Genomic DNA, 13,865 nt, shown 5'->3' on the forward strand with positions numbered 1-13,865 from the left:
TTGATGTTAACAAAGGACTTACGCATTTAGTAGCAAACATCTAGCAACCTGATATAGAATCATAGTGAGAAGAAAACTGATCTCATTTAACTGGGTAGTTAATAGTGCAGATTTGATTAAAATTTCATATATAGAGAATCTCTTTCAAAAGATTAGTGTAGTCTTCACTGAGGTTGTGTAAGAGGGCGCAGTGACATATCTTTCTATGACAGACACACTCTCTTGATTAAATATATGCAAATTTATACGTGCTTACTGTGTTTATACAGAAGTTGAGATCCCTTACTTCACTGCATTTTATTGACACATTATGGATCTATAGTATAAGCACTTTGAAAAGTCACGAGTTTATGGTGATCCCTAACAAGAAAAATGTTTGCTATCTTTAGACCTGTACCATTTTTTATTAAAAAGAGACAAAAATAAGCCAAAGTGTAATCTGTTTGCTTAAGCTGCTTTATTAGAGTCTCCTGGTACTCCTGAGTTTCATGGGAACTAACAGGGAGCTGCAAAGTAAAACAGGTGTTTAAAAAACCTTAAACATTCAGATAACAGTTTGCATCCATGTGGTTCCCTTTGCTCAGCTGATAGTTCTTTATGGGTCTGTCAGTTTCAATCAGCAGAATGCGCATGTGATCAGTATATCTGATAAACTTGTCAATGCTTTTTTAAAGCAGGATTCCCGAACCTATTCTATTCAACTCTCCTCCCTCCCCCCCATCCCTTTTTCATCATTTCAAGTAGAATTTTGATAAGACAGAGATATGTCACAGGCAGCTGTGTATAGCCAGCTCAAGCTACAACTAATTTGTGCAGGAAAAAATTAAATCAGGAGGTAAATTATTTCATGATTGCTCATTCCCAACGGAGTTGGGCATCATTCTGAAGAAAATATCAAATAATTGGTTTCAGGCCATGTCAGACACATGCAATTCCCTTCACTAATGGCTGTGTGAGGTAGCACTAGGCCTCAGGGGTCACCGAAGAACTGAAAATAGCTTAGTGCCAGGCACAGCAATAGAGAGACAGAGCACATAGGAAATGAAGTGGCAATAAATGCAATCTATAGGGGAAATGTGCTTCACTTGGAGTTTAATATATTGGCTTAGAGTCTGGCAGTAAGCCATGCAACAATTGTTTACCTTTTTGTCAGCATCTGCATCTGTTCTGTCTTGTGAACGGCACTTTCAGTCAGTAAATGCTAGAATCAATAACAACTGTTTAGGGATTTCTTTTCTTTTTTTCATATTCCATAACAAATGCATGCTACAAACAATGTTTGCCTTAGATTAACAAGGAGCAGACATTAACAGGGTCAAAGGGATTTGGTTGGGAACATTTTATAGCTTCTTGGGTTTGCAGTAATTGTATCTGTGTGATTTGAATGTATCTTGTAACCTATCCAAATTAAACTGTTAAAAAAATGCGAGCACACAGTAATGAAGATGATTTTTTATAATTATCTTAAGTACTGTGTACAGAAAACTGCTGGCACTGTTTGTAATAATTTAGTTCTGTGTAATATTGTGTATTACGTCTGCTATGCAGAAATATTAAGTTGCCTCTTATGGTATGGGGAAATTAGTGATTATGTACAGCAATACTAATTATTTAAACCTAGCAGTTACATTAAAAAGCATACACCAGCATGCAGTTTGAGAAAACTGTGAGCAGATGTCCATAAAAATGGAATATGTCTTTACTAAATGCAAGTGAAAGAATAATACAGTTTATATACAAGCTCTGTTTAGGAGAGAGTGTGCAGATGAATGCTGTCATAAATGCAAGATTGTTATAATAGTTATAGCATCACTTAAAAGTTAATGTCACTGAGAGCTGAGGAACACATTATTGTTAATCGAATTTATGTATGTAACTCCCAGTGCACTGCTTTGAAAATTTACCCCTTGAAATATCCATATACATGGTGACTATGAGCAGCTGAGTTTCTGTTCCTTTATTAGGCTGGTTTTTTTTCAGATTTTAACACAATGCTAGTTCCATTTATGAAAAGGCTTTATTATTTGTACACAGGTTGTAGTTAGATTTCAAGTTGAATATTACACTTTTTCGATTTTCTTCCTCATAGAGCTTTATTGGATGAAATCCCTGACACCACTTTCTTCTGTCCCTTGTAGAACGATATTGTAGATCTATCTTGTATGAAATTAAGCCTTATAAATGGGGGCAAGGGAATGATATTTAATGTATTGGGAAGATATTTTATAGTAAAATTGATTAAAAGGGTTTTAAACCCTTGGTTCCTGCTGAGGGAGAAATCCCCACTGTAATCACTGAAGAAGACAATCGTCAGGTTGCTTTCCAAGGATACCATCATAATTCTCAGAAGCAGTTTAGCCATGTGGCTCTGTACATTGAGTGGTAAGGCTAATTAATCTGAGAGCAATGCTGTCATACTGTAGCTATTCTTGAACATCCTCAGCCAGCTCACCTGTGATGCAGAGACTTCTGCACCACACTTTACTGTGTCACATCCCTGGATGGGTTGAAATGATCAGAATTAGCCATTCATTTTTTTTTTGAGATGTTGCAAATGCCAAATTATTTTAAACATATAAGATACCATGTTAAAAAAAAAAATCACAAAAAGTTGCATAAAAGTTATAGGATTCATTCATATGCATATCTTTATATGCCTTTAGAGATTTTAAATTCTTCCAAGCCATAACCAAGGAGATTGGAAACACTTTATTTAATGGTTTTAAGCTACAGCTTTGGGGAAAGTACTGCTTCTGAATCTTGCTATAAAACTAGATGTTAGCAGGTGTACATAGGTCATTTAGATCTAGCACTAGCTGATTTCTCATGCTGCTTCATTTTTAGAGATGAGGGCAAATCTTTTTAAGTGGTAAGATAAAGGCAAATACCTTGCTACTGGATTTAAGTATTGAAGAGAAGCTCGAATACTTCAAGTGCTTTATTGAACACGTGTCTTTCACTCTAGGTTGCTTGAAAAATGCTTTAATTAACTTACTAGCTGACTTAGAATTCATATGAGCACTTCTCAAGTTGATCACTGGTGAAGGGAAGTTCTCTTAATACCATTATTCTTTTTCCTAAGAGCTGGCAAGTGGTCACATTATTTTGCAAAAAATACATACAAATACGTAAGATTGAGATTCAGCGTTCAAGACATATTACATCCACACTGAATTTAACCTTGATGTTTGAATGACATTCTGATTTTTTTGTTAGAGTCAATAGAATTAGCTTTTAGTGAATATTTAGTTTATTTTATTGGAAGGTGAGGTAATTTTTTAACTGTTAGTATTACAATGTTGGCCCTGATTTTACTAGTAACCTCTGTTTATCTATTTTTACAGTATTGATACCGTTTGTTTCATTAGCGTGGAACTTTTTTCCATAAAATGTTATGGGTGATAAAATTTTAAGTGGTGTGGAAGGGTAACTGGAGAAACTGATGACATAGAAACCTGCTACAGATTATTAATGTATGCCACATCTGTCTCTGAAAGATGCCCAGCTTAAAATGGTCAGGAGCTAGGTAAGCTCTGAGGAAAATAATAATAATGTATATGGTTTCCGTGTTACATCTTTATTTAGTCTTCTTCTTTCAGACACTGTCCAAGCCCAGGATACTGGGAGAAAAGACTCTTTGCCTGAACTTGGCATAGCTACTCTTACAACATTATGGTTTATGATACATAGGGACTCTCATTTCTTAGCCACCTCTATTTGAGGGGCTTGTAATTTTTTAAGTTAGATTTATTTTGTACTCATTAGTCTAAGTGAAAACCATTTTTAATTACTTTCTAGTCTCGGGATTTTATATTAAAAACTTAAGTAAGGTTGTTTGGAGTGCCATGTATATCATACTCTAATAAAAGTGTTGAGTCTTGCATTTTTATTGATTGTTGGTAGAAGGACTGGTGTGCCAGATAGTTGTTTTCAGTATTGTATGTGACAATATTGTTTTCAGTCTACTATCTTCAAACCTAAGGCAGCATGCTTACCTGATGTTTAGAGAAAACCTTAGAATGATATAAAAAGTAAATAGCTATCTGAATTTTGTGTGTATAACTTCATCTACACAAAACAAATGCCATTTTTTTCTGTTTTCTAGTTAATCTTTTATAAGTGCATCACTAAACCTGAAAATCATGGTGAGAGTGCTTATGTTTTCTAAGTGTGTTAGCACTACATGCTCATCTTAAATTACCAGTATTTGAATCTAAGTATTTACTGTTAAACAAATGTCATCTTTTGTGCAGTGCAAAGGCAAAATCCTATCTGTGTTACTGATTCTTGACTGTTTCAGCAGAATTTTTTCCTGAATGCTACCTATACTCTTTCTATCAAGATTCTTTCATAAACATTTCTGTGTAACTCCTCCAATTCCAGCATAATTTTCCAGTCTGAGGAAGGAAGGAGAAAATTGGAAATTATTTGATAACTGCTGTGAGAATTTCAAGTCTTGAGTGATTCAGGAAGTTAACATAGGGGAAGAGGACCTATAATCTGGGTTACATTGAATCTTCTGCTCTGAATTACATGACAGCTGAGTAAAATGTCTTTGGTTTAGAACTCTTCAAAGTGCAGCTGAAGAGTTTTTCCTCTGTTCTGGCTTAAATTTACCTAAGAACCTGGTCTAACCGTATGTTAAGGAGTGTAAGAATTATAGATTTTGGTTTAAGATATTAAAACATGTTTGTGCGAATTTTGATAACTAAATTAATATTTAGATTGCACAGTTAGCAAGGATGGAACAGAAGCTTAGATTGTTTTGAAAGGCTATATCAAAAAAGTAGATCAGAATTTATTTGTGCTTTACTAGTGTTGTATGTTTGTCATAATTTAACACTATCATAAGTATTCTACCTGTTTCACGTATTTTTATATTTTTTACTACCAGACTCTTTTCTGGCCCATGCTTTAATAAATAGCTTTTTTTAATTTACAATTGTGACATCAATGCTTTCACAGGTATGTAACATTTGCATATTTGGGGCTTTCCTGCTGCTTTGGAAAGGGCTGTGCAGTTGCCATTTTTTGATGTCATAAGGCCTGAATGAGATCTCAGAAGAAACTTTAGTTCCAATATAGTCTGTTTATAACCCCTAGTTTAGCAGGACAGTTGCTCAGCTAGGTCAGAGCATTCATCTCTACTTCCTGAAGGCTAATAGTATGCTTCTGCTCAGATACAACCAAACAAAGTCTCTGATAAGATGAATGGCATAATTATTCAACAAGCATGTCATGTTCTTCAGATCTTATAAAATTTCTGCCACTTTATCTTGCTAAAGTGAAAGGCCAAACTTGAAAATAAGCATCTTCAGTTTCTATGATGCTATATGAATATATAGGCTGCCTTGGCACTAGTCTGGCAAACCTTGCACAATTTGATAGACATTCAATGAGCTGCATCACAAGTGTCCTGATGTCTGCCTCCACCAGAGCCATGGCTCTGACTGGGCATGGGACTGACTAATTCAGACTTCCAGGCTTGAGTTTGAACCAGCCTTCTCACCATGGCTCTAATGATCACTGAACTGTGTCTGACTTGGATACCCTTGCCAGGCCTGATCCTGACTCCAAGCTGTCAACTTCCTGGCTTGACCTCAGATTTATATCATCACCATGAACTTGGCTGATGATGTGGGCTCTCATTTGAAACCTGACTATCCTGTCTGGGTCTGTTTTGCATGTCTTACTTAAGGATTGCAAGAGAGGGGCTTGGCTGGTAAGAAACTTGATGACCATATCATTGTGCACTGCTCTCTGTCCATCAAGGAGCAGCCAGCCTACAGTGACTCCCAACACTGTGCTTGCTTGAGATCTGTTGGTGCCTAAAGATGAGTCATGGTGCTGGTGCAGGATTTTTCTACTGTCGGATTCAGCCTGCAGAGCAGTTCAGAAATCATCAGTATAGGCAATGGTTTTATACAGCAGTATTTTTGTGTGTCTAGTTCTGCACAGAATGAACCCTGAGTCTGTGTCCAGGAGCTCAGAACCCTTTCCTACTCCTCTGTCTTTAGGTTCTGACCTCAGCTCTGTTTAGACCCACATTTGCAGAATCAGATCATTAGCACATTGACAATGGCTGTATGATTCACTTTGCCTCTCTGTATCTCTGTAATAACTTTTCTGTCCCCTTGCAGAAATTATTCTCACAAGGTAGTGCTTTAACAGGTGATCCTGTCTCCTGTTGTTCGGAGACACTCTGGAGGCCCTTTTGGTATATGCCTGTAGCTAAAGATTCTGCTGCAGCTATTTGCTGGTACAAGAACTACATTTACACAGACATGCAGAAAGGAATCAAGTTTAGAAGAATGATAGTAGCAAACTTTAGGTTGCCCAGGAAGGAAGTTGGTTTATATCATGGGACTTGCTACGTGCTTCTGTCTAGTCTGCAATTGAACTGGAATGCCATTGCTAAGTGATTGATGTCTATCTGAGATCAGCCTCATGTTCTTCCATTCACCCACTGTACTGTCCTCTGTGAACTGCGTAGGGTGCTGTCAGCAGCTTTAGACCAGTTTCGTCACAAAGGAATGTCTCTTGCCATATGAATGTTTAACTGGATAAATGACTTATCTTAGTTCTTGGGCCTGACATTGTAAAGCACCATCCATTTCGTAACTTTTTCAGAGTAATCATATACTGCTCTGTGAGTTGGGCTGATTTTCCTCCAAACAGGGTTGTGACACTAAGATTTGGTTGGTGATATATCACAGTGAATCCTCATGTCAGTTTCACATCTGTCCACAAGGAGGTCTGTAGTCATCATGACAGCCTTCTACAAGACTTAAACCCATTTCCACATTTTCTGTATGTTACCTCATTAGCTGTTTAACTGTTTACTGTTACACAGTTCTTAAATATTTCTGTCCAGTCAGATCAATGTCTGAGAAGAAATGCTTCTTCATTTTCCTTTAACAAAAAAATGGACTGTGATGTGCTCTTACAAGCAAGCTGGTCAACAGTCTCCAAAGTTGAATGCTACCATTAGTATTTTGAAACCTATCAATCTGGGATATATATAGGGTCTTTACGTCAAGCGTTGGATACTCAGGTGTGTGCATACCGTGTCATTATCAGGCACTAAGTAATGATTTAGGCAATAAAACCATGGGCATGGAAATGACCGTATTTGAAAAGAATTTCACTTCTGGTGGTTCCATCTGTCCAGTTCCTCGAAAGTGCTGTGGATGAACTAAGCAGAATTGAGGGTCAAGCTAACTTCTTCCAAAGGCTGGATTGCCAAATCACTTGATTTTGCTATGCAAAACTCCACAGGAAATAGCACCAGTCTGACATAAGGATTAGTCTGTGTTTTTGACACACTTGTGCCCCTGCAGCTGTAGAGACTACACTCTGTGGTTATTATGTGAGTAAAATGAGGTGAAACAGTGCCTTACAGTGACTGTTCTGGATAGCTCAGCAAGGTAGTTCAAGGTGCAGAATACCACATAACTTTATGTGAGCTGAGTGTGTCATCAGTTGAGAGGTGTTGCTGGACCAGCACTTGTCCTTTCCAATACCTATTGCATTATTACCATCAATTTTGTTTGAGTAGCCAGGTTCAATGATACATTATCATGATTGGTGCATATTGTTAATGTGACCTTGTGTGACTTTACCTATCCATAGTGCTGTAAAAAAAAATTGTGTAAATGAAGCATGAATCTATGTCACATCTGGATCTTTGGTACACTTTCATGTCAAATGTAAGTCATATAACATTTTCTTTATCAAAACAGTTCCTAACAAAGAACAAAAGAAAATTTAAGAAGGGATCTATCATAGTACGTGGCACTGTCTAAAAATCCTATATAGGTATTTTACTGACTGGTTGGTTGGTTGTTTTTCTTCTTCCAGAGAAGTCTTAGTATCTGGGTTAGGTGATGTATCTCACCTTACAGATTCTCTGCCGTATAGCTGTAGCGTAAGATGATTGTTTAGCGTTCTTCTCCTAATGTCAACACTTCTAGGAGAATAATATTTATTAAATGGTAGTCTCACCTTCCCTTTCAGTTTTCATAAGCTTTTATCTAGACCATCTTCTTGTCATAGAGGTTTACACATCACCTTACCTTGAATTTGATTACCATGTTCTCACTACCCATAGGTTTCCAATGAGTTCCAAATCTGATTCAAGGGATTTCAGCTTCATGCTTCAGATCTCCATGAGTTCACTTAAACCACTATTCTCTTACGTCTTTTCTCCTTGTCTATGAGGGCTGGCTGCATATCAGATAACAGAGGATATATTTGTGCAATTTTATCAAACGTGGAACGTCGTCTATGCTTACCTCCATTTTTTTCCTTCAGTTTGTATCTAAGTTTTGTCTCAGGCATGAACTTAACCCAGTATTCTTAACTAGTCATGCATTTACAAATTTGTCTCTACTTCATAACGTAAACCCTATGTAAAACATATGTAGTATTAATAGTAAGCTTTTTCTCTGATTATGTGTGTTTGATTATACTATGATATGATTTGCTATATATTAAATTGTTCTCTTAACTTTTTAATGGCAAGAAAAAGAAAAATCTCTGAACTTAGTATCTTCAGCTTCCAGCTGAAATATACTTTGGTCACTGAAAGTAAAAGGAAAATTTTGGCTTTTTTCTGAGTCTCATATTCTAAAATTATTTTAATGCTATATACCTTTGGCTTCAAGGTCCACTTCTTCTTGTCTAATGAGGACAATATCACTTTGGGCAACTGAATAACTGGAAGGTGTCTTTGTTCCTCAAGAGAGGGACAGGAGCATCACTAGGCTTTCAAATTATAAAGGAATGAACTAACATTCCATTGATTTTTATGGTGTGATTTATGGTCCTTACAATCTGTTATGGTGTGATTTGTGTTTCTTGGATCTGTTATTTCTGGCTGTCTGCAGACTCAGGCAGTCATTTTATGTCAGTTAAACTCCGTTTATGTTATTTAGTTTTCAGATAAAGGAGAAAAGTTCTCTGAATAGTGGAATATCTTTTTTTGGAAATGTAAGTCTTAAATTGGAAATCCAGTGATATGGATATTATTTACTTGTTATTTAGAGAGAAAAGGCACTAACAGAGGCAGTTATAAATAACGCTTTCTTTTGCCATTCTTAGAAATGCAAGGGACTAGTATGAATACATCTGTTTGAAACTTTGAGGAAATTCAGATGTGAATGCAAAACTTGCAGTTCAATATCTAAGGCTGAAAAGCTGGAATAGCAAATTAGGGAATTTGTATTCAGAGCTCAGCTCTGCTACTTAGATCTACGTCTATTTAAAAGTGATTTGTGAATACCTAAAAAAACATATAGGAACTCTGAAGAAAAAGGGAGGTGCTGAGTACTTCAGAATTGAAAAGGTAAGAGAGACTTGACATATGAAAGTACATTTCAATCAATTTCTATTTGTTTTCATCTTTGAGAGCTTCCCTTTCAAACCTTTCTGGCTCTCACTCTGACACTTTCTACATAATCTTTTCTGCTGATGTTACATCTGCAACAGAACTGCATACAAACATGGTATCAGCTCACTTCAATTTGCATAGAAGTGCAAATTTGATACATTTAAAGAAGTTATAAAATGAAAATACTTAAAACCATGTAGTTTGGTAATATTGAATCGAAAACAGCTCACGGTCTTTTATAGTTGACTGTGCACAAATCAGAGTTCCCTGGTTGACGTGACATGATTATATGTTATGACTACAAGTGTTAACCTTTCAAAATAAAATGTTCAGTTTCTTCTTTTAAATACAAAATGCTTATAGGTATAATACTTGCTGATATTTGTTCACTGACAGTCGCACTTGTTTTCAGTCTCCACATATTTAAAGTTGTGGAGCGTTAGATTGATGTTTCTTTTCACTCAGATGTCATATTCATCAACTGTATTGTGCTAGTAGATTGTTAAACAGACAAGGTGACTTGCAGAGTGACAGTGTAGTGATGTGATGTCCCAAACCATTAAAATACAGTAATGACGTATTTTTTTCCTTTTATTCAATCAGTTTTTGCAATACAGTGGTTTTTCTGTAAAATACAGGTGAGAAGGTTTCTGAATATATTTGTTGCTTGGAAAAAAAATCATGGTTAGTGAGTAACAAAACCTGGAATCCAGTTGTAACTTCCCAGATAGTTGAGAAATGCCAAAGACTTGGGAAGACCTAACATTAACACTATTTTATAATGTGAAAAAGCTATGTTATGCTATGACAAAAATGAAATTACTTGATATATTATACTTTCTTACATAATCAGTTTTGTATGATCATTTTTAAGCTATAGTAAAAGATATTTTGTGATTTTACTTGAACAGCTCCACAAGAATTCCACAGAAAAGGAAGGAACTTCTGCTTAACATTGTATCAACTCAAATGTCTTTCTCAACTTATCAAACTTTTTTTATTAATGGAAGAAAAAATTGAGGAGCTCTCCGCAGAAGTTCTGTTGGTGCCTTCATTTACAGAGAGGAATAAGAATGTTCAAGGTAATGGATGCTTTTCCTTATTTATTGATTCTGCATTGTGCAAAAGGATAATTTTATATGATTTTCAAAATTAATTACCTAATTTATGTCATTATATTTTCTAAACAAACATATTACCATATCCATTGAAAGACTTTCCAGATTTACATTTGAACAGAATGACTTTTTGAGAAGAGCTAGTAGTTGTGTGTAAAGATGTGATGTATATAGTATTTATTGATGGAGAATCACTATGTGAAACTATCAAAGATTAACATAATATCTCCTATTGAATTATCTAGAAAATCTCATATTTCATAGAGGATAAAACATACATGGAGTCTGTTCTTTGAAACTGTGACTGTTTCTGAACTTGTCCTTGAAAGGTGCCTTTTTCAAGAGAGAAACATGGACTTGAAGTTCAATTTATTCAATCTTAGTATACATGCAACTAAATGTTTTAGTATATAGTCCTTCTTTAACCTATAGTTCTTACAAAGACTTTCTAATATGTACTAGGTTTACTGTCATGCTCATGCCACTTACTTCAGTGGATATTTTATAGATCTAAGCTCTACATGAGAAAGTAAACTGCTTGATCCAGTTTCAAGCTTCCATTTGCCTTAGATTCCTAGCTCACTCTCTTTTTCATCTAATTGCATTAATATCGTATGAGATGGAACTGAAATCCTGAAAATTAAGTGAATAACACCTTCTAGGACACAGTATGTTCATAAATGTTCATGTACTCTGCTACTCTGCCAGTAGAGACACTCCAGGTCACCAGAGAGCAAGTGGTTTCAAGAGCTTTCACCATATTGGAAGAAAGGATCAGACCAGGAATGAGGTCAGGCAGCTTAGGGAGAGAGGATAGATGGAGTCAAATATTCAGTATCTCTGTATTCAAGCTGCAGGCTGAGAGGAAAAGTGTTTGGGGAATGTGGTCTTGGAATACTAAATTGATATAAATAATAAAAAAGATTAAGAAGAATTCTGAGGCACCCATTTTGGTGACTGATTCTTCATCTGAAATACTGACACTTTGAAATAAAGAAATATAGGTTAACCTCTCTATTTTCAGAATATACACCAAAGCTCAAATAAAATTTGCATTCAAGTTCCATTTTTGTTATTGGTTTCAGTGTATTTCTGCCTCCTTTAATGTCTCAGTTTTGTGAATTCTCAAGAAATGTTTAGCTGTTACAGTGTGTTTTATGGTCTTGATCCTACAAAGGGGTGTTACAGTAAACAGGGGTAACGTGGATGACAGGGTGTAAAGGTAAGTCCATAAGGGTAACTTTAGGTGTTCTTTACATACTCTACATTAAAAGGTAAAAAAAAAAAATTATACACTTTTGAATGGGAAATTTATTTGACATGTGATCATGTCATGACGTACTCTCTAAGACATGTGATCTCCAATAATTCAGAGAACTCAATGATTTCCACGTTATCAAGAAAGATTTTACTTTCCAAGAAGTGTATTTAGGACTTTAACCTGCAGGTGTTTCTCCAATCTTAATTACATTCAGAACTGTTCTTCAAAAGTGTATTTCATCTTGTTCTTGGAAGAATATTCTTTTAGAATAATCATGTTTATAGCAAGACAGTTCTTAGACGATACCTCTATGTAATCAAACCTGAATGGGAAATATTACTAGATCTTGATGTAGGAGGCAGTCTTGTGAGTAGAAGGCTTGTTCTAAAGAAAGCATAAAATTACTTTTGCCCTGAAACACAGGTGAAGAGAAATCTTTTACAGGTGATATTAGTAAAGTCATCAAACGTACCTTTGATTTTAGTGTTGATGTTCTCATTACCTGGTTTTATTCACAAAACTTTGCTCAGTTCTGTCAGAGAAGAGAAGACATGGCCAGAGAAATTTAAGTCTGACTAGAAGAAGGGTTTATTGGTATTTTTTTCATTTCATATTGTTATAAATCTCAGTTGTAGTGATGAAGTGAAAGATGATTTGATATGGGAGAATGAGCTATGTTCCCAGTAGTTCCAGGTACTGTTAAGTACCAAAAGGGAATTAAGATTTTCTGTTAATGTCCTATATTGGGCTGATAATCTTGGTTTTTTTCATTGGTGAAGGCTGAGTTTTGTTAAGAAGGAATTATTAGAATCCTTTCTTTATTTTCATCAGAAAACATTATAATATGTTACTAGAAAATATAATGGCCATCTTCTGTGCTTATTTAGAAGCCTTCTTACTAGAAATCATATTTAATTTAATGGAATATAAAGTGCAGATCTGTCCAAAGCAGCTTTAATTTATCTCAGCTACCAGTACCAGGTTTACAGTACAGCACAGCTGCAGAACCAGCCTAAGAAGCAGAGAAAATTAGCCCGTATTGAGCTATGTTCTGCTGTGGCTAGACAGTTACCTGTACTCTCTCACTGGTTTAAAACTAGGTTGGGTGTACCAAACTACCCTGCAGTCACTGCAGTGTAGGCATACCTGAAGTAGCAGTCCTCTGCAAGTAGTACTGCTGGTAAATTAAGGGAAGCTGTCCAATTCACAAAAGGTAGACTAATATCCAAGTGAGCTAAAGCTTCCCTAGGTATCACATAGACTGGAACCTTGCACTTACTTCTTTTTCTTTTTGGTTGCTTTTAGTATTCAAGGGAGCCTTTTTATCTGTGTAACTCATGCAGAGATACAACAAAAATAATGGTTTTTCATGTGCTTGTGTCAAGTGTTGCGTTTATGTGTATAGCTGTTTCATTGACAGTTTTAGTTGATTTTTGTTCAGCATATCCCATAGTACTTCAATCTTGATATATAGAACACATGTAAAGTCCCATCAGAAACAAAGAAGTTCTTTGGATGGTCCCTCTTTTTATTTTTTTTTTTTTGTCCCAAAGATGGCATCTGAGTTTTATCTAAACCAGACGGTTTCTTGGCCCTCATTTTTCCCTAAACCCAGCAATGACAAAGAGCAATGGCTGCATAAATTGGATGTAAGAAGAACACTTAGGGTTTATCACAGAAGAATCAAAGATTTCATATCTTCTGACAGATTGTTTGTACTCTTAGGGGGTCTTAAGAGGGGTCAAATGGCTTCTAAGAGTTCCTTAGCTAGATGGTTAAGGGATTGTATTAGGGAGGCGTATGTAGTTAAGGGTAAAGAGGCTCCCAGGGTTTGTAAAGCTCATTACACTAGGACTATAGCTGCTTCTTGGGCGGAGAGGTCGAAGGCTTCCACATTGGAAATTTGCAAGGTGGCCACCTGGGCTTCTCTTCATACTTTTTCATTGCATTATCGCTTGGATGTAGTCTCTTCTGCGGATTCTGCTTTTGGTAGGAGGTTGCTTGTGAACCAAAAAAAGAACAGGGAAGAAAAGAAAGACATGTAGTTCACAGTTCTAGCTGGCAACAAGACAAGTTTCTTTGCAGTGTGCACAAT

The 13,865-nt window shown here is 36.0% G+C and overlaps 1 protein-coding gene across 1 annotated transcript in view; it reads left to right on the top strand.

The window, feature by feature from the left end:
- Positions 1-13,865, top strand: part of KIAA0825 (KIAA0825 ortholog) — a 251,533-nt gene that overhangs the window by 61,931 nt on the left and 175,737 nt on the right. The window contains exon 6 of the mRNA XM_062018445.1: positions 10,303-10,473. Coding sequence (XP_061874429.1) covers positions 10,303-10,473 — 171 coding nt within the window. The remainder of the gene's footprint in view (positions 1-10,302; positions 10,474-13,865) is intronic.

This window comes from Colius striatus, chromosome Z (genome assembly GCF_028858725.1).
Source record: "Colius striatus isolate bColStr4 chromosome Z, bColStr4.1.hap1, whole genome shotgun sequence".
NCBI lineage: Eukaryota > Metazoa > Chordata > Aves > Coliiformes > Coliidae > Colius > Colius striatus.